Source organism: Cibotium barometz, chromosome 27 (genome assembly GCF_041138505.1).
Source record: "Cibotium barometz isolate CiBa-2024 chromosome 27, ASM4113850v1, whole genome shotgun sequence".
NCBI lineage: Eukaryota > Viridiplantae > Streptophyta > Polypodiopsida > Cyatheales > Cibotiaceae > Cibotium > Cibotium barometz.
The window spans coordinates 45465420-45490012 of NC_141072.1; the positions used below are offsets into that span (position 1 = coordinate 45465420).

At 46.5% G+C, this 24593-nt stretch overlaps 1 protein-coding gene across 1 annotated transcript in view; it reads left to right on the plus strand.

Annotated features, from left to right (window-relative positions):
• The first annotated feature begins 1635 nt into the window (after window positions 1-1635).
• WIN1 (HOPW1-1-interacting 1) overlaps window positions 1636-24593 on the plus strand; it is a 33819-nt gene continuing 10861 nt past the window's right edge. The window contains exons 1-2 of the mRNA XM_086821588.1: window positions 1636-2316; window positions 3388-3852. Coding sequence (XP_086677714.1) covers window positions 1792-2316; window positions 3388-3852 — 990 coding nt within the window. The 5' untranslated portion in view covers window positions 1636-1791. The remainder of the gene's footprint in view (window positions 2317-3387; window positions 3853-24593) is intronic.

Below are 24593 nucleotides of genomic sequence, written 5' to 3' on the forward strand. Positions count from 1 at the left end.
GCAACGTGTCATGCAATCCATACACCGAGTGTCCAAACCCAAGATCGTGTGGTAAGTCCTCTACTGTGCCCATTGCTAGAGGCTTAGGAATCATGAGACTACAAAGTGTGACAATAAAAAAAGGGATCTCTAGGCAATCTAGGTGTAAAATTAATAATAATGCTTTACTAAAGCCGAGATAATGCCAACAATGAACAAACACTTTAACCACCACTCAACTCCACTCAAGTCCTAGTAATTTTTAATCAATTTCTAAGGTAGAGCCTTGCACTTTGCAAAGTGTAGCCAATAAACTAGACTATTGAGAGAAAACAAAAGGGAAAAGTAAGGAGAAAGTAAGCGTATATGACTTGGTACACACTTTAACATAGCCATGTTCCTAGGTGGATAAGATTTGTTATCCAATTATGTGAGAAAAATGAGTGCATAGTCGCTTAATATATGCACAATATTGTAAGCATATTTAATATTATCTAAGGTACTACTGGCTTGATGCCAAGACTATGGCAAGAAACCTAATCGCCAATGCAAACATAGTTCATGAAGGAAACTATGGTGAGCCTGATAAAAATGTTTCATCTATGACTAAGATTAGCATGCTGAATGGTTATGCCATCAATAAAGACACCATATTATGTTCTAAAAAGCATGACAATGACAGCTTAAGTGCAGCCTTTACTTTTTCTTGTTTAAAATCTAATTAATATTAATAGATTCTTTTTTTCTCTCACAAAATAAACTTGAGATTTTGGTCCACTCAATAAATTGTGGATCCACTTTCTCTCCACTAGGAAGACAAGAAAGTGTAATGGTGCACACGATGATGTGCAAGGAATAGCCTAATACTTTTGCTTTCATTTATAACTCAAGTGATCACGAGCAACAAAAGGGTTTATAGCTACGACATTACACCCTTTTGAAAATCATGGTAGGTAGTATATCACTAGAATAGGAGGGTTTATAGCCAAGACATTACACCCTTTTGAAAATCATGGTAGGTATATCACTAGAATAGGAGGGCCATTTTAAACATGAGAGAAAAAGGAAAGAGAAAAATTAACCCTGAAGGAGAAAACCAGCTCGCCGACAACAACAACAACAACACCCCCACCCCACCTCCCCCCACAGGAAAGAAATATCATTGAGTAGAATCATCCATTCATGAACCATTGCCACACTTATAATTCCAAGTGTGTAAAACTTGAGATAGAAGTGTGGGGTTATTAAAGTAACAACCTATTGTGACTACCCATAAGCTACGAAGGAGGGATCTAATGTGTTAAGGGGCTAGCATGGTTACACTTCACATGTGCCCCTACCAAACTGTGGGCCCACGTCCACAAATTTGAGCGTAAGGCTTGTTACAGTATTGGAGTTATTCCTATCTTCTTCTAGTGTTGTTAGATGTTCTATGCCATGGTACCAAATGGGGCTCTACTTGTTTTGTTGTCGATGCCAACCCTTCCCCCCCCCTCCCCCTCCCAATCCTCTCACACCATAAGGTGTTCTATTGCAATACAAAAAAAAAAGCGCCCGCCCGCCCGCCCGCCCGCCCGCCCATTTTCCCATCCAGTGTGGACTAGGTGAGGAGACGGCAGCACGGGCATATTTATGTGCCGGCTGAGAAAGCAACCAGTGCAAGTGCAAGAAGAAGACGGTTGCGTGGCTTCCACGTAGGGGCACAATTCCTGTATAAAAGAGAGAAATTTGCTCAAATGAACGGCGCAAAGAAGTAAGTGGGCAGTGGAGAAAACAGGCCAGCAGAGTTTTTAACAGGTAATCTGCTTCATCATGGCTGCTCTGCAGACCTCATTTTCCCATCTCTCAAGCCCTCTAAAGCGCTCACCAACAGAAAGTTGCTCTTGGGGCTCTCTCATTTGCCCCACCAAGCTTCCATGGCTTGTCAAAGCCCCATCATCGAAGGCCATCATCTCCATCCATGTGAGAGCTTCTGACCATCCACATGCCACTGCAGACATCCTGGCCAGTAGTGAAGAAGAAGAACTGCTTGCTGCTGAGCTGGCTGCAGCTGCCCTGGCTGCAGATTCCGTACAATCCAAGACACATGCCTCCAGCAAGGATACTATTGACGCTGAGGCACGCCTATTCGTCCAAACCTATGCACGATTGCCGGTTGTGTTTGTTAATGGCAGTGGATGCAAGCTTTTTGATGCAGCAGGTAAAGAGTACCTTGACATGTCTGCTGGCATAGCAGTGAATGCCTTGGGCCATGGTGACCAAACCTGGGTTAAAGCTGTTGCAGAGCAGGCAGCTGTTCTGGCTCATGTCAGCAATCTCTATCATTCGGAACCACAGGTAATGCTGCCCTCTGATACCACTTGTCTTTGAAAAAGATATCAAACTGAGAGGTTATGACAACTTGCATGTATTGGCAAGGATTTGCACGAAAGATTCATGAAAACATGGCCATTCTTCAAGTTGAACAGGAATCTAGGCATTTGTGACCATGTGCAAGGCATTTGTTAGTCATAGTTAGAATTGATGTGGAAGTGCCATGATGAAAGCTGTAAGATGCGTGTGAAGAAATGTAAGAGAGAAGGGGGGAAGGGGGGAGGGGGGTGCGGTGGGTCTTATAGTCCCCCCTTGCCCCATAGACATTCTGCTGAATGTCTATGGCTGCTGCTCACTCTGGCTGCTCTGTTATGACTGAGTGCTAAGGGAACTGAATGGTCAAAATCGTGTGACTTGGAAGGTATTTAGCATGCCATCACCTTTCCCCTCCCCCCTCTTTTCCTCCCATGTTCCCTCTTCCCTGTTCAGTAAAAGGCCTATCTACCTTTTTCACATTGGGTCTGACGCATTCCCATCCCTCGGCCCGTCCCTTGGGGGACCTGCTTGGGCTGGTCTTGATCTGCTCATGGTCTGTAGACAGCCCCCTCCAATGCTGCTTCAAACATGTACATCTTTTCCATGCTGATTGTCTGGCTGCAACTAACGTCCAAACTGCTCATAATCTTCTGGCCTGCACACTCTCATAGGCTACATTTGGGCATTAGAATCTTCCATCTCAAGCACACACCTACTTCCCATTGTGCATTCCTGTACAGTCAATGGCCTTGTTTCTTGGCTTGTAGTCTGTTCAACCACCATGTACATGGCTTCAGTGTCATGTATCTGAGGCGTGATGCATGTGACACTAAGACAAGCAGCAGGCAGGCCTGCAATGTTTGGGGGGGGGGGGGTAAATCCTGTCATATTATCTTGGATAAAGAACTGATTGATGGAGGAGTTTTAGTACATGGAAATTTTATACGGAGGGTATACAACTTTCAACTTGAGTTCTGCTAAGATTAGGAAAATTTTCATTGAGGCTTATGATTTTTTTTTTCTTGATTCTTGAAGGCAATTTTGATTCAAAATTTGCAGGTGAAACTTGCTAAACGCTTGGTGGACTCATCCTTTGCTGACCGTGTGTTCTTTGCCAACTCTGGTACGGAGGCAAATGAAGCTGCCGTGAAGTTCGCCCGGAAATATCAACGATGCAAAGCAAAGGAAAAAAGCGAATCTCGCTGGTTCAAATTTGGGCAAGAGCAACCGGCCACGGAGTTTGTATCTTTTACCAATAGTTTTCATGGGCGGACCATTGGGGCACTTGCACTTACGAGCAAGGAGAAATATCGTGCACCGTTTGAGCCAATCATGCCAGGTGTGCAATTTGTAGAGTTCGGGAACTTAAAAGCAGCACAAATGGCCATTCGACAGGGCAGAACAGCGGCAGTTTTTGTAGAGCCAGTGCAAGGAGAGGGTGGGATTTATCCAGCTATGGTTGCTTTTCTCAGAGGTCTTCGTAAGTGTTGTGATGAGAGTGGAGCTTTGCTGGTTTTTGATGAGGTATCACTACACCAAAACACCTTTGTTTCCAAATGATTATACTGGAGCATAATCTCTTGTCTAGAAGTTTGTAATTGTTTGCAAATCTTGAATGAGCTTTACCTTTTGGCAATTGGTGCTCCAATTTCTGTTTTGAGATTATGTTATGAGTACTTGGGTTAGTGATGGAACGAGACAGAAGTCCCAAATCATGAGGCAACAAAACCATCTTAATCCACTGCCTTGGTCACATTAGCCATTCAAGCCCTAATCGACCGGCTGAAGGTTGATTACGGATGCATAGGAGGTGTCAACTCTCTCTCATCCATAACCTTATTCAGAGCTGTTGGGTGTTGGATTCACACACTCACACACACAAACATGCACATTAGGGTTAGGTGCAGGATGGAGAAGCTCACACATAGAAATGAGAGAGAGAGAGAGAGAGAGAGAGAGAGAGAGAGAGAGAGAGAGAGCCAAAAGTGTGCTATCCACAAAATGCAGGTCAACCCTTGCATGTGTGCCACATCCATATAATATAGGAGTACAAAATATATGTTAGAGCGTTCTTTCACACTTGATGTCCAAGGGGAAAAACCACATGGGAAAAAGTGCCCTTGGTTAAGCATTGTTCACACATAGCACTACCATAAGTGAGCATATGCCTACAAATCCCCCTTGTAGTGGAAGTGTGAACCTGGACAAGGTAGCAGATTACTCTCTGTATGAGAGTAAGCCCAAAGCTTTGCGGAAAGCTTCAAACTTTTCTCGAGGTAAAGCCTTTGTGAATAGATCTGCAACATTATCCTATGTAGGGCAGTAAGATAAACTGATCTCCCCTGCATGTAGCCTCTCTTTGACATAGTGATAATGAATCTCAATGTGCTTGGTATGTGCATGAAATACTGGATTTCGTGCCACGGCCATAGCACTCTGGCTATTAGTGAGAATGGTGGTGGGTGTTTGCTGACACTCACGAAGATCAGCCAATAGTCTCCTCAACCATACACAATCTACTGTAGCTGTGAAGACTGTCCTGTACTCAGCTTCACAAGTAGATGTAGCAACAGTGGGTTGCTTTTTACTCAACCAAGATATGCATGAACTGCCAAGAAAAAAACAATTCCCACTGGTGGATTGCCTGGTATCATAATCACCAGCCCAATCTGAATCACTGTATGCATAAAGCTGCAAGCTGCCCCCCCGGGATAGAACAAACCAAGATCCAGGGTACCCTTAAGATAACGAAAAATGCGTTTGATTGCTTGCCAATGCTTTGTGCCTGGGCTGTGCATGAATTTGCTCAACAAAGACACCCCAAAAGATATGTCTGGCCTCGTGTTACACAAGTAAATGAGGCATCCCACTGCCTGGCTGTAAATGCCGGCCTCAAAAGGCTCTCCAATATCATGCATAGTAAGCCGTACACCTGGTTCTACCGGAGTAGAAATGGACCTACATTCAACCATGTGAAACCTTTTTAGCAAACTTTTTATGTACTTAGTTTGCTGCATAACAATGCCATCATCTATATGCATAAACTGTATGCCGAAATAGTAGTGTAAAGGCCCCAAATGTGACATATCAAATTCAGCTTTGAAATTTGAAATTTGTGCTTTGCCAGTACCTGTAATGAGCATGTCATCTACATACAAGATGACTATGAGAATATCGGCATCGGTTTTCTTCACATACAATGTGCTTTCAGCTGGACTATTCACATAACCTTGGCTGGTTAGATGAGCATGTATCTTATCATACCAAGCTCTTGGAGCTTGCTTTAACCCATACAATGCTTTGTGTAACCTACATACTTTATGTTCCTCACCAGGAACTACAAAACCAATGGGCTGATTTACATATACTTCCTCCCGTAAATCCCCATTTAAGAATGCAGTTTTGATGTCCAATTGATGCACTATCCATCCTTTATGTGCAGCCAATGCAATCACTGATCTTATTGTGGTCATTCTCGAAGTAGGAGCAAAAGTCTCTTCATAATCTATTCCCTTTTTCTGGGAGTAGCCTTTAGCCACAAGTCTTGCTTTGTACCTGTCAATAGTACCATCAGACTTTCTTTTGACTTTGTACACCCACTTTGTTCCAATGACATGCTTGCCTTTAGGCAATTCCACAAGATCCCATGTATTGTTCTTCATGATAGAAGAAATTTCAGCTTGCATAGCTTGCAACCAATGCTCATTCTCATGTGCTTCTTCATAAGAAGAAGGCTCTTCTGAATCAAAGAGACCACCCATTGCTAATGCAGACTCCCCACGATGTATATTCAAAGCATGGCTGGAACTAGCCCTTGTTCTACCTATGAGTGGAGCTGCAAGTTTGCTTTCTTGCAAAGTTTTCAGCAACCATCTTGGCACTGACTTGGCTGTGTCTATGGCTGTTTGCTCTTCCCTGACAAGATCTTCCACTTCTTCCATAGAAGGGGGCTGAATGGCTGGCTGTTCCACATGTTCTGCATGAGGATTTTCTTGTGTTGGGGCTGGCTGATCTGAATCCCCCCTAATTGCAATGGGTAAAAGTCCATCAAACATGTCCTGTATGCCTGTATCATTGCTTTTATACAAGCTGTACATGGGTTGTTCTGCATTTTCAGCAAATACCACATCTCTATTGACAAAAATCCTTCATGTAGTTGGATTATAAAGACGGTATCCTTTGCTTTCATTGCTGTAGCCCACAAAAATGCATTTAATTGCTTTGTCATCTAGCTTTGTTCGGAGTTGTTTTGGCACATGTGCATATGCCAAACACCCAAATGTACGCATATAATCCACTGTTGTTTCGGCTATACCAAGCCTCAAATGGTGTTATGGTTTTCAAAGCTTTTGTTGGACACTTGTTCAACACATGAGTTGCACACATTATAGCTTCCATCCAAAATTTGTGAGGCAACTGTTGTGCTTTCGCCATGCATCTTGCCATCTCCATGAGATCTATTTTTCCTTTCAGCTACACCATTCTGCTGCGCTGTATAAGGCACAGTACATTGGTGTTTGATGCCTTTTTGAAGCATATAATCCATGAATGCATTTGACATGTATTCTCCACCTCTATCTGAGCGGAGTGTTTGGACTTTACATCCACCTGGAGTAGTCATCAATGAATGTGACGAAGTAAAGATGCCCCCCTATGGATGGTGTCCGCATTGGACCACATACATCACTATGTATGAGCTGTGATTTACTTTGAGCTCTAACAGCTCCATCTTTGGGGAATGGTTTTCGTTGCATCTTTCTCAAAATACACCCCTCACATACACGTCTTGGTGGAGACTCAAGAGGCGGCATATTATCAACCATATGATGCTTCTGCAAAAGCATCAAACTCCGAAAATTTACATGTCCAAAACGAGCATGCCATAGCTCTGCATCATGCATAGCAGGAGTGTGGGCAGCCACTGTATTTGCATCATAAGTACGCTTGTCATAGCTGTCCAGCTTATACAAGCCTTTGTATCGTGTTCCAGAAGTGACTTTTTCATAACCCTTTGGTGGGTCTTTTGCCAAACACTTGCCATCTTCAAATTCAACCTTTAAACCTTGGTCGTTTATGGCTGAGACGGAGAGCAGATTTTTCTTTATCCCTGGAACATACAATACATTTTTCATACAAATATTGGCACCATTGACTGCAATAAGTATGACATTGCCAATTCCCTTTACTGGATACGTGGTATGATCTGCACATGATACAGTGCGGCCATTTGAAGCATAAACCAAGTGCTGAAATACATCTTTGCATGAAGTGATGTGGCTCGAAGCACCACTATCAAAATACCATGATGCATTCTGTCTGTCAGATGCAATGCAACACAAATTACATTAGTTGATTGCTGTGTTTTGTCATTAGAAGAGTGCTATTTGCATTGCCTGCTTCTTTCCTTTTCTCTTTTGCAATCCGCTTCCTACATTCACTGATGTAGTGTGCAGGCTTATGGCAGTAGTGACATTTGTCCTTCTTTTTGGGCTTGTTTGCATCCCCTTTGTCAGACTTTTCACCACCAGAAGAGGGCTGTCCATGACCAGCCTGGCTAGACTGCTGTCCCCCATGCCTAAAGCTCTTTGCTTTACCTTTATTCTTGGCTGTAAATGCCTTGTCTCCACCACGGTTGCTCGATAAGTTTGCTCTTGTTTGCTCTTCCTGCAAGAGTAAACCCACGAGCTCTTCAAAAGTGACGGGATCACCACCTCCTCTCATTGAGAGGTTGAGAGAGGTGTGAAAGCCCAAGTAGGAAGGCCGTAAAGAATGAAGAGTGTTGGTGACCATTTGTCTGTCTGGGATAACCTCATCAATGTTGAGCAATTGTTCCTACAAATCTTTCACTTTGGTGAGATGATTTGCCATGGAGTCACCCTCATCCATAGAAAGAAGATCCAATTGCCTCTTCAAGTAGGCAACTCTTGCCTCGTTGCGTACCTGATACATTGCTTCCAATGTGTCCCATGCAAGCTTCGATGTCTTGCAAGAACGAATGTGCGGAATAATAGTCCTTTTCAATGAAAGGGCTATCAATGACATGGCCTGTGCATCTCTAGAGTCCCATCTCTTCTGCTCTTGTGTGGGAGCAGGTTCTACATCAGGAGCTCTTTGAGCACCTCCCCTTTTGGGCATGGCTGGCTGTATGGTAAGTGGGCGTGTGTCATCGTCATCACCACACACGATGCCCCAAAGCCCTTTGGCTACCAGCAAATTACGGATCATGAAACTCCAAAGGGGGTAGTTAGATCCATCCAACTTGTCCTCCTGGGTGAGCACACCAAATACATCTGGACCATTCTGTGGCATGTCAACAAAATATACCTGCAAGCAAACCAAGCACCAATGTGCACTGCCAGGCAACCAAATGTCCTGTGCAAATGTATGCCTGCAAACCAAAGCAAGTGTCAACCTGCACTAAATTGTCCAATTACACACAATGTGTATACATACGTGACAAATCACAGCTGTAATGCCCAATTACATGCTCCAATCTGAGAATCCCCAATTTTTATGCACTCCAATTGCTTCAATGTGCATCTAATTGGCCAATTTACATAAAAGCCCCAAATTTCTGCAGCAGCTGAAAGAGGTTCAATTTGCTGATTTTGACCGCAATTTTGAAAACCCCCAAATTGCAGGCAAAGCAACATGCCCAATTTTTTTCAATTTGTCCTGAAATTGAGAAATCCCTCAAATCGCCTGAACCCTTCACTACATGCACTGTAGTGTCTGCAAAATTGTATCTGACTTGTATTGAAATGGCTGCAAAATTTGTATTTGTATTTGGAAGAAAATGTGCACAAAGAATACCTTTGGGGGCAGCACGTGTAAAGCATGTGTTATGCGGGGAGCACACAGGCGAACATGTTGACGGGGCAGTAGGGAGGCGCAGCCGTTGGTGGGAGCCGGCGGAGCTAGAGACTCAACGAGGAGAAGCACACGGAGTTGCAGACGGGGGCACGTACATGGCAGCTAGGCGGAGGTTGCAGAGTGTGCCGGAGCTGCAGGTGTCGAGGAGGGCGCACGCAGCTGACGAGGCAGGCGGAGGCGGGGCGGTGCCAGGGACCCGGCGGCGGCGGAACACAGAATGGGCGGGCCAGATGGAGGTACGCCGAGGAGCTAGGTGGAGACCTGCCCACTATCCCAGCCGGCCGGGCTGGGTGGCAGCGGGCTTTTGCGCAGTGAGCGCGCCGGTTGGGTTGGGCGTCGGTGGCTCGCTGCGCACTAGAAGTGCCGGCGCGGCTGGGCGGTGGCGGCGAGCAGAGGACCGGAAGCGGGAGAGTTGGGCTGCGGTGGCGGTAGGGCGACGGAAACCAGTGAACGCCCCAGAGCTCAGAAATGGACGGAATTTCGCCGGGTTTGCTGCAGATTCTCCACAGGCAGAATTCCAGGGCCAGCTCCCAGCTTTGATACCAAATTGTTGGGTGTTGGGATCACACACTCACACACACAAACCTGCACATTAGGGTTAGGTGCAGGATGGAGAAGCTCACACACAGAAATGAGAGAGAGAGAGAGAGAGAGAGAGAGAGAGAGAGAGAGAGCCAAAAGTGTGGTATCCACAAAATGCAAGTCAACCCTTGCATGTGTGCCACATCCATATAATATAGAAGTACAAAATATTATATGTGTCCTTTCACACTTGATGTCCAAGGGGAAAAACCACATGGGAAAAAATGCCCTTGGTTAAGCCCTGTTCACTAGCACTACCATAAGTGAGCATATGCCTACAAGAGCTAGCTACCTTGTGCTGCATACATGGTACTAGTACCATACTAGTTTTGGCCAGCTGATAGGAAAAACTCATTGGTGTCTTTGTTTTCTACTCCATGTAAACCTATGTGGGACCATGCCCGAGGCAGACCATCTTTGTTACATGCATAGCAGAAGTAAGGTGCGATCAGGAAGTGTAACAACTTATGAAAAGAGAAACAAAGAAAGAAAGAAAGTTATATTAATGTCTACAGAAGGCCAAAATGACCGATGAGACCAAAAGATTACATCATGTCCATGGAATACAGCATCATGGGTGCTAAAAATAAAAGAAAGGAACGAGCTGAAATGCCAAAATTGATCCCAATACAAAGATCGTCGAGCTCTTACATCACCCTAAAATATCCCCCATAGGGCGTTGCATCATGCTACCCAATGTAGTAAAGTTGAGCCGGCGAGAGAAAGTTGTGTGGTGGGAAATGATGGCTCTAATCCTCCTATGGTGACGCGAGTGTGGATGGGGGCCACGGGATCGTGGGCGTCGGGCTCTGCATAGCTTGATGGCTCGGTCTAGTGTCACTCCTCTCGGCCAGGCTCCCGAATCAACCTGGAGGTCGAGTGTAGTGGGTGGATATGCTCTCGAAGCTCTAGTTTGGAAGAAGTCAGTGAGAGCTCTTTGTGCTGGTCCTCGGGCTGGTGCATGGCCGCAATAAGGACTCCTTGTGTTTGTGGAGCTCTAGAAGAAAGACCCTGAGGCATCTTTGGTGTGGGAAATCCATGACCGTGGAAAGTGGTCCAAATCCGTCTCGGAAGAGGCAGTGTAACCTCCCCCTGATCTCATATTATACTGGGCATTGGCATATATAGTGGGCCTCTGTCTCAGCCTCTTGTATGACAAAGCTGTCATATCCTGTCCTCGGCGTATCCTGTCCTTTGGTGCAGCTGCCCCCGGCCCATATCTGGCTGTCTCTAGTCTCAACTGATGGGATGAGGTGTGATCGCACATCGCACCCCAAATGACAGATGTGTTTCCATGTAGCGTGGGCGTATGATGAAACCGTCCTCTGTCAAGCGAAGAAGATCATCTCTGTAGAAGGCCATCTTTGTCTCCAGGGGCTGAACGGGTGAACGCCAGGTCCTATGAGTATCCGATCTCACAATGTCCTTCCTGATGAGAGCAAAGGAGGGGGCCTCTAAGCTGTATTGAAACGTGGGGAGTGCCCCCATCTGCAATGTGATGCATACCGAACCAAGTGCTCACTTGTGCATACTAGTATTGTGTGTGTCCATCTAGTGCCAGATGTCTGGAGGACTTTAGGGCAAGCCGGGGGTATCTATCTAGCGAGAGCTCGCATAATCTGTGCCAATACGTCACTATTTGGAATAGAGCCTTTGTGACGATCGGTGCAGCTCCCATCTCTGCTCGCACAATCTCATGTGGCGGCATTGAAGGTTTACTCCTAATCATGTGCGACATCATCATAACTAGGGGCCTCTCCATCGGCTTCCACCCATCATATACCTCTTCCGTATTTGTCTTAGCTGGCTACCCCCTCTGTCTTCTCTTGTGGTACAAACTGGGACCTCAGATGGGAGCTTCATACAATAGTGCAGGTGTGACTAGTGTGTCAAATTGCCAGAGCTTCGTCCTTGGCTCATGAAACTATATCTGTGAGCACTACTTCTCGAGTGAGCCAGGGCTGCATAGCCATGCAACAATCTGGTTTCAGCCACCTTCCACAGAGAGAATTGCGGTCCAACAAAAGTGATTCCAAGGTATACGTAAGAGGTCACATGCTCCATGGGCTCCTTGTTATATGTAAATTGCGGTGCGGATTTGCCTATCCAGTGTCCACTGTGAGGAGGTATTAAAGATCATAACCTTGGTGTTTCCAAAGTTCACAGTGAGGTCTTGGTCCTCCTCGCAAAAGGTATATATGATATGAGTAGTGCCACATGTGAAGAGTGTGCTGCTGTGCCAACCCTAACTCCCTGTGTGCAGCAAAACACCTGGGCCAGCAGTGGTGTCCGAGCTTTGCAACCAAGTTGTTGTCAAATAGGCAAGCTTTTTGTCCATTCGTGCACGACAAGTGACCCGACTTGACTCTTTCGTCCGGCACTAGTTCCATCCGTTCCGGTCTGGCCTTGCTCTCGCCTCCTTGCCTGCTGCATCTACTCTGCCCAACGCCCGTTTTCGTCGGCCAGCCTGAGGGCACTAGTGCGGGGAGGTCCATCTCCACCTAGCCCATAGGTGGCGCTCGACGCACAGAGGGCGCCTACTCTGTGCCTTACATGGCACGGAGCTCAATTTCATGTTTTTGGGGGAGGACTTCTATCGCCCAACCCCAGCACCGTCATCTTTTTGTCGCGCTCGTAAGGTATTTTTCTTTTGGCTTCTACTCTTGGGGCTTTTGTGAATTACATACCTCATTGCAAAATTCCAGGTGCAGGCTGCAGTACGGTGAAAAATTCCAATTGCAAGGTTCAATAAAAATTTGGGTTTTGTTTTTGAAATTTGTGCTTAATTGCACAATTGTAGCTACAGGGTACATTGGGGATTTTGTGATTAGAGCCTTTATTTGGGGCACATAAATTTGGGGCTTTTCGTATTAGAGCCTTTATTTGAATATTTATGCATTGATTGTGCAAAGATTTGCATTACTTGTTTCGTCAAGACACTACGAACATTTTTTGCAACCTTGTATATGGGGCATAAAGTTTGATCAGGAACTTGTGATTGCCTGGCATAACACTCTGGTGCATTGGGTTTTTGCCTGCAGCTGCCTTTTACAACATACTTGGTTGCAAGTGTTTGCATATCTCTTAGCAGAGAGATTCCAACATTATGGCTGAGAATACAACTGATGTATTCGGGGTTTGTCCCAAGAGGACAAATTGGATGGTAGTAATTACTCCTTGTGGAGTTTCATGGTCCGAAACTTTCTTGTGGCCAAAGTTTTGTGGAAATATGTATTAGGTGAAGATGTACGCCCTGCAGACATAGCACCTCTCACACCTGGTGTAACACGCGGAATTTCAGGGGGTCTTCTTTCAGCCCTAAACACTCTTGGAAAACATGCTGATGCAAAACGCAGATATGAAGAGAGAGTAGAGAGAGAGAGAGAGATGCTGGAAATTCAGTATATATCATATAGTACAAAAGGTACTCTTCTACAGCCCTAGGCTGTCTTCATAAAAAGGGTGATAAACACCAAAATCTGTCCTAGACTAAGGACGCTAAGGATCCACTCCCTAAAGGAATGAATGGTTCAATCTATGAGCACACTTTGCCTTTTATAGGGTTCTTGGACACTTGGTATACTGGCGGACTGCTGGTCAGCGAGTCATTTATGCTTTAAATGCTCTTCAGCGCTGCCCGACTGGTTCTCTTCCTTAATCATGATGCACCTGTAGCCGCCGTGTCCTCTGGTTCAGCCGACCAGCACTGTGAGCAGCCAACAGCCTGTCTTTTCTTCTAACGCACTGTCAGGACACCCTCTTCATGCCGTCCAGGCCTTGCTCTGAGTCCACACTTGTCCACTTGTGTATCTTGTGCTCAAAATCCTAACTCTATCTGGTTCATACTCTTTATCTGGCTGCCTCTTCTGGACCAGCACCTGAGAATGTCCATGGCATCTTTCATGCACATGACATCCCCCTCTGCTAAACTTGATGACGGGATTCCAACCTATTCTTGGATGACTGTCATCATCCCAATCTTATTCCCGAAGTCCCTCTGTCATCCATCCATCCTTGGCAAACCCTTTTCTCTGAAAGCCCGGCCGGGTCTCCAAAACCACTCTGTCTTTGAATAAGATCTATGCATCTGTTCCATCTAGTCCACAATACATTCTTGCCTTGACTCTAAACACTGGCTTGGTCTTCATTCCTAAGAAATGAGTCTGGCACTCTCACATCACCCCTTGGAGGGTAATCCTCCCTTGGGACCGTTGCGCGAGAACCTATCTGGCTCACAGGTCTGCCATCCCCTCTGGCTCTGTGGAACACCACCAACAAACTTCCCGGGAGCTCTTTTCGATTCTGTGTTTCTTGCCTTGGGCTTCGTATCCGTGTACTTTCCTGTACCTTGGACTTGTACACCATCATATGGGACCAATTCAGTGTTTAACTTTGCTGAGCCTGATGCTCTGATACCAATGTAACATGCGGAAGCTCTGGGGGTCTTCTTTCAGCCCTAAACACTTCTAGAAAACATGCTGATGCAAAACGCAGATATGAAGAGAGAGTAGAGAGAGAGATATGCTGGAAATTCAGTATATATCATATAGTACAAAAAGGTACTCTTCTACAGCCCTAGGCTGTCTTCATAAAAAGGCTGATAAACACCAAAAACTGTCCTAGACTAAGGACCCTAAGGATCCACTCCCTAAAGGAATGAATGGTTCAATCTATGAGCACACTTTGCCTTTTATAGGGTTCTTGGACACTTGGTATACTGACCGACTGCTGGTCGACCAGTCATTTATGCTTTAAATGCTCTTCAGCGCTGCCCAACTGGATCTCTTCCTTAATCATGATGCGCCTTCCTTAATCCTGATGCGCCTGCAGTAGCCGCCCTGCCTGTCTTTTCTTCTAACGCACTGTCAGGACACCCTCTTCATGCTCTCCAGGCCTTGCTTTGAGTCCACACTTGTCCACTTCTGTATCTTGTGCTCAAAATCCTAACTCTATCTGGTTCATACTCTTTATTTGGCTGCCTCTTCTGGACCAGCACTTGAGAATGTCCATGGCATCTTTCATGCACATGACATCAACTGTAACATGCGGAAGGTTCGGTAACTTCAATGCTCAGAAAATCAGCACACTCTTCACGATGGAATTAACGCACAAAATTGAATGAAGATGTGCAGAAAATAGAGAGAGAGAGAGGGAGAGATGGAGAGGACATAGTATTGGGTCCCAAATACCCTCTGTAGGGCCCCCACCACGGATGGTGTATTTGCTTTATTAGAATGATGTGAATCTGAAAAGAAAATACAGAAATCTTGACCTTTCTTGGTTGAGAAATCTCTGCCCTTGACCTGCAGTCCTTCACCCCTTTGCTTTAGCAACTCCTTGGCTTATCTAGCCCTTGTTTGCCGTGGCTCTTGGTGAAATATGAGATGAAACAATGGGATTGTGGGCTCCCTATTTATACTACTCCATAAATAGCAGTCGGCCAGCAATAATCGTGTCCCACGACTGATAAATCAGCATTAAATGTTGGAAAAATCAGTAAAAATGCTGCGCATCTCTGATTTGGCTGGTTGGCACTAGGCGCCTGAGTTCCAAGAGGCTAGGCACTGATTTGGCAAGTACCCTGGGGCTGGGCCCTGCCCCTAGGGCTGTCCTACAGTCCCTCCATGGTTGGTGGGTTCAGCTAGGGCCTTCCTGGCTCTCATGGGGTTGGTTTCACACCATCCCCATGCCCACACTAAGACTTGGGGTAGCCCTATGGGCTGGCCCCTTGTTCTAAAAGCAAACCCTAACTATCTACACAATGATCTGGCATCCGGTACCATACCAGATACACAGAATCACTGACATCATTCCAGAGGGAGACTTACAGCGCGGACTGGCACTGATTCATGTGCAGGACAGTGCACACTTGACCTTGGACTCCTGTGCAGGACAATGCACACCTAACCTTGGATGACTAAGATGGATCCTTAGCTGACTTGTCCCGGACTGGGCTCACATGGGACCAGTTCACCATCCCCGGTCCTGCACCTTCTGTACAGATATGTCTACGTGGCATCCAAGTGCGGGATGCACGTGACATCCCCTTCTGCTTAACTTGACGGAAGCTGCATAGCCTCCAAACAATCCGTCGATAACGCCGGATAGTCTTGAAAAAACTCTCTGTCGAGCCATACCACTTCGTGGGTCCCTTGGTCCTGAAACTTCGTGAGGAACTGTCTTAGTCTTCAGCTTGAGCCATGCTTGAAACGGTGCAGAAGGATCTGTTTTGGAACCATAACTTCTGCTTCATCAACAATATCTGGTTCCGCTTCGTCTTTGACTTCTGAAGGGATAGGACCTGCATATAGCTTTAACCAACTGACGTGAAACACATCGTGCATAGTCCAACTCGGAGGTAGCTTTAACTCCATAGACACCTCATTAATCTTTTTCCTAATGGGAAAAGGTCCGAAGCTCCTGAAAGACAACTTTGGGCATCGCTTGTCCACCTGTTTCAACCTTTGCTTCATAATCCGAAGATAGACCCAATCCCCTTCCGAAAACTTCATATCCCTTCGGTCTTTATTGGCTTGTCGAGTGTAGGCCTCTTGCGCTTTAGCCAACCTGTCTTTAACTGACTCTAAAATCTCCTGGTAAGACTCCGTCACTCTGTTCGCTTTAGGTACTGAAGACGAGGTCCTGGTCAACAACAATGACTGGAAAAGTCTTCCAAATGCTGCCTCATATGGAGTCCTGCTAATAGCCGAAGAAAAAGAATCATTCAAAACAGCTTGAACTAAAGACAAATAAGATTCCCACTTACCTCGCTGATCGTGGACATAACACTTCAGCATATCAAAGGCCAACTGGTTGTATATCTCTGTCTGTCCGTCCGTCTGTGGGTGGAATGCACTGGAAAAATTCAATTTAGTACCAAAGTTATCAAACAATGCCCTCCAAAAATGACTAGTAAACTTGGCATCTCGGTCTGACACTATGGTCCTAGGAAACCCGCCAATCGGGTACCAATGCCGAATGAACAACTGGGCAACATCCTCGGCGGTCACATTGGCCCTGCAAGGAATAAGCATAACAAATTTGCTAATTCTATCAACAATAGTTAAGCACTGCGTATTACGCTTACTCGGACTGGGAGGCAGATTCGTGACAAAGTCCATCGAAATATCTTGGAAAGGATCGTCAGGAATTAGCAAGGACGAGGAGCTTTCACCTTTTGACAAATATCACAGCGTTGTACATATGTAAACACATCTCGCCTCATCTTTGGCCAATACTATTGCCGTTCCAATTTCTCCAAAGTCGAATTCATGTCCCTATGACCACCTGTAATGGCGTCATGGGCATCATGGAGAAGAGCTGCCCTGAACGACTTCATGACACACAGTCGGCCTTTGTAGAAAAGCCAACCATCGCGTATCAGAAAGTGGCATGGTCCTGTGGCATCCAATGCCTGTTCCCACTGTGTACCGAATTCCTCGGAATCCGCGTACGTGTGCTTCATGTCATCTAGTCCTGTACCAACAAGATCAAGTCTAGTGGTTTGAATCGTAGTCACTTGTCCCTTCCTGCTCAAAGCATCGGCCACTGGATTTGCCTTTCCTGGAAGGTACTCAATCATACCACCGAATTGCTGGAATATTTGACTCCAGCGGTGTTATCGATCACTCCACTGGGCACTTGGCATTGTCTGAATCCAGCGTAATGCCTGATGGTCAGTGCGAACCTCAAAGTCACGGCCATACAGAAAATGTTTCCAATGTTTCAAGGCCTGTATAACTGCTAGGAGTTCAGGATCATAGACTGAGTAGTTTTTCTCTGCGGGCAGTAACTTACGAGACATGTAAGCTACTGGATGACCATTCTGTTGCAATACACCTCCAATTGCGATGTTACTCGCATCGGTGATCACCTGAAATGGCTCGTCCCACGAGGCAAGTGCTAAACAAGGCGCTTCTGATAAAGCCACCTTGAGGTTCTTGAATGCCTCCAACGCTCGTGGAGTCATTCAAATCTTTTGCCTTTTTGTCTTCACACCCTTTAGTAGATTGGTTAGATCCGCCGAGAGATCAGAAAACTTGTCTATGTGGGTGGAGTATGCCTGGCATATACCCACAAAGGATCTGATGTCATAGGCTGTCTGAGGTATTTTCCAATTGACAATCTCGGCCACTTTAGCTTGATCCAGTCGAATGCCTTCGGCACTAATTATGTATCCCAAGTAATGCTCCTGGAATAGATAAAACTCCGACTTCTTTTCATTGACGTACAGCTTGTTGCTTTCCAGCAACTTAAGGACTTTCTCCACATCAATGTCATGCCGCTCAACCGTAGCTGAAAATACCAGTATGTCGTCCAAAAATATGAACACACACTTTCCAATCAAATCCCGAAAAACACGCATCATCATGCGGTTAAATGTAGCTGGTGCGTTCGTCAAGCCAAATGGCATGACCACAAATTCATAGTGGGCCCATTCCGTACGGAAGGCGGTCTTGGGGATGTCCCCCTCCACAATCCGTACCTGGTGGTACCCACTCTTTAAATCAAGTTTTGAGAACACCTTTGCTCCATTCAGCCTCTCGAGAATATAATCTATTCGAGGCATCGGGAATCTGCTCTTGATAGTCAGCTTGTTGAGTGCACGATAATCGACACACAAACGAGAAGACCCATCTTTCTTCTTAACAAATAAGATCAGTGCTGCAAATGGCGACACGCTGGGGTGGATGAAGCCTGATTGCAATAATTCTTGAAGTTGGCGGTCCAACTCCGATTCCATTGCCTTGGAAAGGTGATACGGAAACTTGCTCGGGGGTTCCGAGCCTGGGAGGAGGTCAATCTTGTGGTCCTCCGGTCTGGACGGGGGGAGCTGGGGAGGGAGGCTGTCCCGAAGAAAAATCTTCTGGAACCTTTCATGGAGAGCCGAGTACTTCTCGGAAGCACTGGCCACCGTTTGGGCTGTTTGGATGTATATCATCGCACTCTGTGCGCCTTTCCTGACTGCTCGCTTAGCCGGCAAGTGGCTTATGAGCGAAAAGTTCGGAATTCCTGGCTCACACTTAATGGTCACTGGGGCGTTTGACACATTCCGATTGATCTGGAACGTGTGCTTGTCCCACTTGACATCAAGAAGAAACTTGTGAAACCACTGAATGCCCAAAATTATGTCTGCTCCTACAAGAGGGGCAACCATAAAATCACGCACAAATTCTATGCCCTGAATAACTAACTTAGCACCTAGAGCTTCATACTTGATGCTTGTTGTCATGCCTGTTCCGTGACCACATCCTCTGTCATGTGCATGATCAATGCCATGTACTTTCTCAGGGCTAATCCAGAAGGGGGCAGCCAGTAAAAAACTATGAACCAGATAAGAACGAGAATTTAGGAGCCTCAGGTGCAGAATCTATGGTGGACTTGGAGCAAGGCATGGGGATCATGGAGGAGGATGTTGTCGGCTGGTTCCAGAGGGCTGTCAGCTGATTCCAGAGAGCCAAGGGGCTGGAGAGCATCAAGAAAAACAAGGCGGCTGATAAAGGGGCTTGCGTTTTTGTATTTATGCCAAGGCTGCTGGCCGACTGCTGATCGGCTAGCTCTCGAAGGGATCCAAGGCCTATAAATAGATATACAACCAGTTGGCCTTTGACGTGCTGAAGTGTTATGTCCACGATCAGCAAGGTAAGTGAGAATCGTATTTGCCTTTAGTTCAAGCTGTTTTGAATGACTCTTTTTCTTCAGCTATTGGCAGGACTCCATATGAGGCAGCGTTTGGAAGACCTTTCCAGTCGTTGTTAACCAGGACTTCGTCTTCAGTACCGGAGGCGAATAGAGTGACGGAGTCTTACCAGGAGATCATAGAGTCAGTAAAAGATAGATTGGCTAAAGCGCAAGAGGCCTACACTCGACAGGCCAATAAAGACCGAAGGGATATGAAGTTTTCGGAAGGGGATTGGGTTTATCTTCGGATTATGAAGCAAAGATTGAAGCAGGTGGGCAAGCGATGCCCAAAGTTGTCTTTCAGGAGCTTCGGACCTTTTCCCATCAGGAAAAAGATTAATGAGGTGCCTATGCAGTTAAAGCTACCTCCGAGTTGGACTATGCACGATGTATTTCATGTCAGTTGGTTAAAGCCATATGTAGGTCTAACCCCTTCAGAGGTCAAAGACGAATCGGAACCAGACATTGTGGATGAAGGAGAAGTTATGGTTCCAGAACAAATCCTTATGCACCGTTTAAAGCATGGCTTAGGCCGAAGACTACGACAGTCATAGTCACAAGGGAACGTCGTTCCAAGCTCTTGGAACGGGGGAACGCGTTCCATAGAGATAGCCGTTCCCGTTCCCGTTCCAAAATGGCACCGCAGACCATGTAAGAAATATAAGTGAACTATGTATCATGTAGAACACATCTATGCATTATCATGGCCACTACTGAGATGGTTTGAGGTTCTTTCTTTACTATGCCTCTTTCCAAAGCATTTACAGATCTATAAAGTAAATTTATAAACACATTTATGCAATGATGTGGCGTTCCCGATTCCGTTCCCTTTTATTCAAGCTTTTCGTTCCCGTTCCAAACAGTCGTCCGTTCCCCAAAACGTTCCCGTTCCCTTGTGACTATGACGACAGTTCCTCACGAAGTTTCAAGACCGAGGAACTTATGAAGCGGTATGGCTCGACAAAGAGTTTTTCGAAGACTATCCGGCATTATTGACGGATTATTTGGAGGCTATGCAGCTTCCGTCAAGTTAAGCAGAAGGGGATGTCACGTGCATCCCGCACTTGGATGCCACGTAGACATTTATGTACAGAAGGTGCAGGACCTGGGATGGTGAACTGGTTCCATGTGAGCCCAGTCCGGGGACGAGTCAGCCAGGGATCCATCGTCCGAGGTCAAGTGTGCATTGTCCTGCACAGGAGTCTAAGGTCAGGTGTGCACTGTCTTGCACATGAAACAGTGCCAGTCCACGCTGTGAGTCTCCCTCTAGAATGATGTCAATGATTCTGTGTATTTGGTATGGTACCGGATGCCAGATCACTGAGTAGTTAGTGTTTAGGACAAGGGGCCAGCCCATAGGGCTACCCCGGATCTTAGTGTGGGCATGAGAATGGTGTGAAACCACCCCCATGAGGGCCAGGAATGCCCAGGCTGAACCCACCAGTCATGGAGGGGCTGTAGGACAGCCCTAGGGCAAGCAAAAGGCAGATTCCAGGAGTTTACAGCCTTTGCATGGCTGTAGGGCAAGTTTGGGGCAGCCCATACAGGCTGCCCAGCCCTAGGAATGATTGCAAAAGCCTTGCCCAACCCTTTAGAATCAGGCGCATCATTGTTCAGCCTGTTAGGAAAAAAACGCAGCATTTAATGAGATTTAATTCAGCATTTAATGCTGAATTTCCAGTCGTGGGACATTTCTGGGCTGGCCGACTGCAGTAGCACTGGCCGACTGCTCCTGATGGGGTAGTATAAATAGAATTGCCCACAATCCCATTCATTCATCTCATTATTCACCAAGAGCTCAAGCAAATCAAGGACTAGACAAGCCAAGGGAGTTGCTAAGCAAAGGGGTGGAGAACTAAAGGTCAAGGGTAGGGATTTCCCAGCCAAGAAAGGTCAAGAATTCTGTATTTTCTTTTCAGATTCACATCATTCTAATAAAGCAAATACACCATCCGTGGTGGGGGCCCTACAGAGGGTAATTGGGACCCAATACTGTGTCCTCTCTCTCTCTCTCTCTCTCTCTCTCTCTCTCTATTTTCTGCACATCTCCTTTCAGTTTGTGCGTTAATTTCTGTCGCGAAAAGAGTGCTGAATTTTGAGTATTGAAGTTACCGATTCTTCTCCGAAGCTTTCGCGTGTTACATTGGTATCAGAGCATCAGGCTCAGCAAAGCTAAACACTGATTCAGTCCCATATGATGGTGTACAGGTCCAAGGTACAGGAAAGTACACAGATACGAAGCCCAAGGCAAGGAACACAGAAGCGGGAAGAGCTCCCAGGAGGTTTGTTGGTGGTGTTCCACAAAACGAGAGGGGATGGCAGTCTTGTGAGCGAGATAGGTTCTCAGGCAACGGTCCCAAGGGAGGATTATCCTCCATAGGGCGATGTGAGAGTGCCAGACTCATTTCTCAGGAATGAAGACCAAGACAGTGTTCAGAATCGGGGCAGGAATGGATTGTGGACTAGATGGAATAGATGCATAGATCTTCGTCTAAGACAGAGTGGTTTGGAGAACAGGTTGGGCTTTCAGAGAAAAAGGTTGCCGAGGATGGATGGATGACACAAGAGCAGGTTGGATTCCCGTCATCAAGTTTAGCAGAGGGGGATGCCATGTGCATGATCAATGCCATGTACTTTCTCAGGGCTAATCCAGAAGGGGGAAGCTAGTAAAAGACTATGAACCAGAATTTAGGAGCCTCAGGTGCAAAATCTGTGGTGGACTTGGCATGGGGATCATGGAGAGGATGCCGTCGGCTGGTTCAAGAGAGCCAAGGGGCTGGAGCGCATCAAGAAAAACAAGGCGGCTGATAAGGGGGCTTGCGTTTTTGTATTTACGCCAAGGTTGTTGGCCGAGTGCTGGTCGGCCAGCTCTCCAAGGGATCCAAGGCCTATAAATAGGCACTCATGCTCATTGTTCTAGCCATTCAATCCTCTAGGGATTGGGTCAGTAGGAGTCCCATAGGGGGACATAATTTTGGGTGTTTATCACCTTTTCTTCAAGGCAGCCTAGGGCTACAGACAAGTATCTTTTTGTACTATATGAATATACCTGAATTTCCAGCTTCTCTCTCTCTCTCTCTCTCTCTCTCTCTCTCTCTCTCTCTCTCTCTTTCTCTCTTTCTCTCTCTACTTTCTCTCTATATCTGTGTTTTGCATCAGCATGTTCCCAAGAGTGTTTAGGGCTGAAAGAAGATCCCCAGAGCTTCCGCATGTTACATCCTCCGTGTTGCCGCTGTCAAACAAGACAACGACTCTCTGGCCACCTATGTAGCCAAAGTACTTGAGCAATTCGTTGCGCTCATACTCTTGGTCATGGGTGCCCTTCTGCTTATCTTCGAGCTCCCGGCTAATAATTGCTTCAACTGAAGCACCGGGGCTTGAAGAACTAGGGGTAGCCACTGGGGTCTGTGTGGGAGCTGAGCTCACCACGGAAGCTGTGGAGGCAACGGCGGCGGGCTTTGGAGGCTTCTTAGGACAATCTCGAGAAGTATGTCCTTTTGTATGACAAAAGAAACATCTACCCTCCTTCTTGTACTGAGAAAGCTCCTCAGCACTCAACTTGCCACCTGTCTTGCCTGCCTGTGCTTTCTGGGTTGGAGTAAGCTTAGTCGCATTGTTCGAGTTCTTAGAGCCAGAGGCTCCCGGGCTCTGTCCTGGGGAAGACCCCGTCTGGTTCTGGCCTTTGCCCCCCGAGGCAGTAGCCCTGGGAGAAGCCGGCTGGGAAGTCTTGGGCTTGCCACCATTATGTTTCATTTCTGCACTCTGTGCAAGCGAGAGTGCGTCTTCAAAGGTGGCTGGCCGAAACATACGCACCTCCCATTGGATTTGCGTGTCAAGGCCATACAAAAACTGCCCTTTCTTTGTCCAAATCAAATAAGCCTAATTGCAAACATAAAGTCAAAATTCTAGTGGCAAATTGAAGGATTGGTTGTGCGTTCTGACACGCTCCCCTGAACTTGTCTTCGAGTCGCTCAAGGTAGTGGGGCGGTAGAAACCGTTGCTTAAGGTCGCGGACAAACTCGTTCCACACATAAGCTACCATACCTAATCTGGTGTGGGCATGAGCCTACTGAGTCCACCAAGGAATGGCCTCACCTTCCAAGTACCAATTGGCTAAGATCACTCTGTCAGTATTTGTCTTTCTAATTGCGGCAAAGTAAGCTTCAAACTGATGTAACCATGAATGAAGAGTTGTGGGATCGAGTTTACCATTATACTTACTGAAGTTCATTTTCTCGGGAAAATGATTCGAGGGCGCCGCCGGTGTCAATCTGGCGTCCAAAGCTGCTAGGTAACGCTCGTGCTCCACGCGTCGCATGGCTTCGTCTTCACGTTGTTGGATCTCCAAAGCACGCATCTGCAACTCAAGCAAAGAGCTCGGCTACGGCTGTGACCCCGCGAGAGGGTCCTTGTGTCGAGGATCTAGAATCTGGGATACGGAAGGAGAGGGAGGAGGAGATGGACAACGCGATGCTAGAGAACGAGTACGCTCTTCCAGAGCCAACATCTGTGCTTTCTGCTCGTCCAACTTGGTTCTCTGGTCTGTGATTGCTTGCATCATTTGCTGGAACATATTTGTTACACTCAAGCCTGGTGCACTCTGGTCCCATGGTTCTTGGTCTCTCTCGTCGTCGAAGCTCGCCATAGCAGGAAAACGCACTTCCTTTTCGGAGCGCAACAACTGCTCCCAAAGATCTTGGATCTTCGTAAGATGATCAGCCATGCTGTCCGCATCTTCCATGAACACATTTTCCAACTCCCTTTTAAGAAAGGCAACTCTGGCCTCATTCTTAGCTGATACATGGTCCCCAATACATCCCAAGCTCGCCGTGAGGTTCTACAAGACTTGATATGTGATATAATTGATCGCTTTACTAATAAAGCAATCAAAGCCATCGCTTGGGCATCATGAGTATCCCATCTCTTCTGCTCTTGTTAGGAGCAGGTGCTGCAGCTTGTTGAGCACCACGACCAAGTGTCACGTGCATCCCGCACTTGGATGCCACGTAGACATATCTGTACAGAAGGTGCAGGACCTGGGATGGTGAACTGGTCCCATGTGAGCCCAGTTCGGGACAAGTCAACCAGGGATCCATCTCAGTCGTCCAAGGTCAGGTGTGCATTGTCGT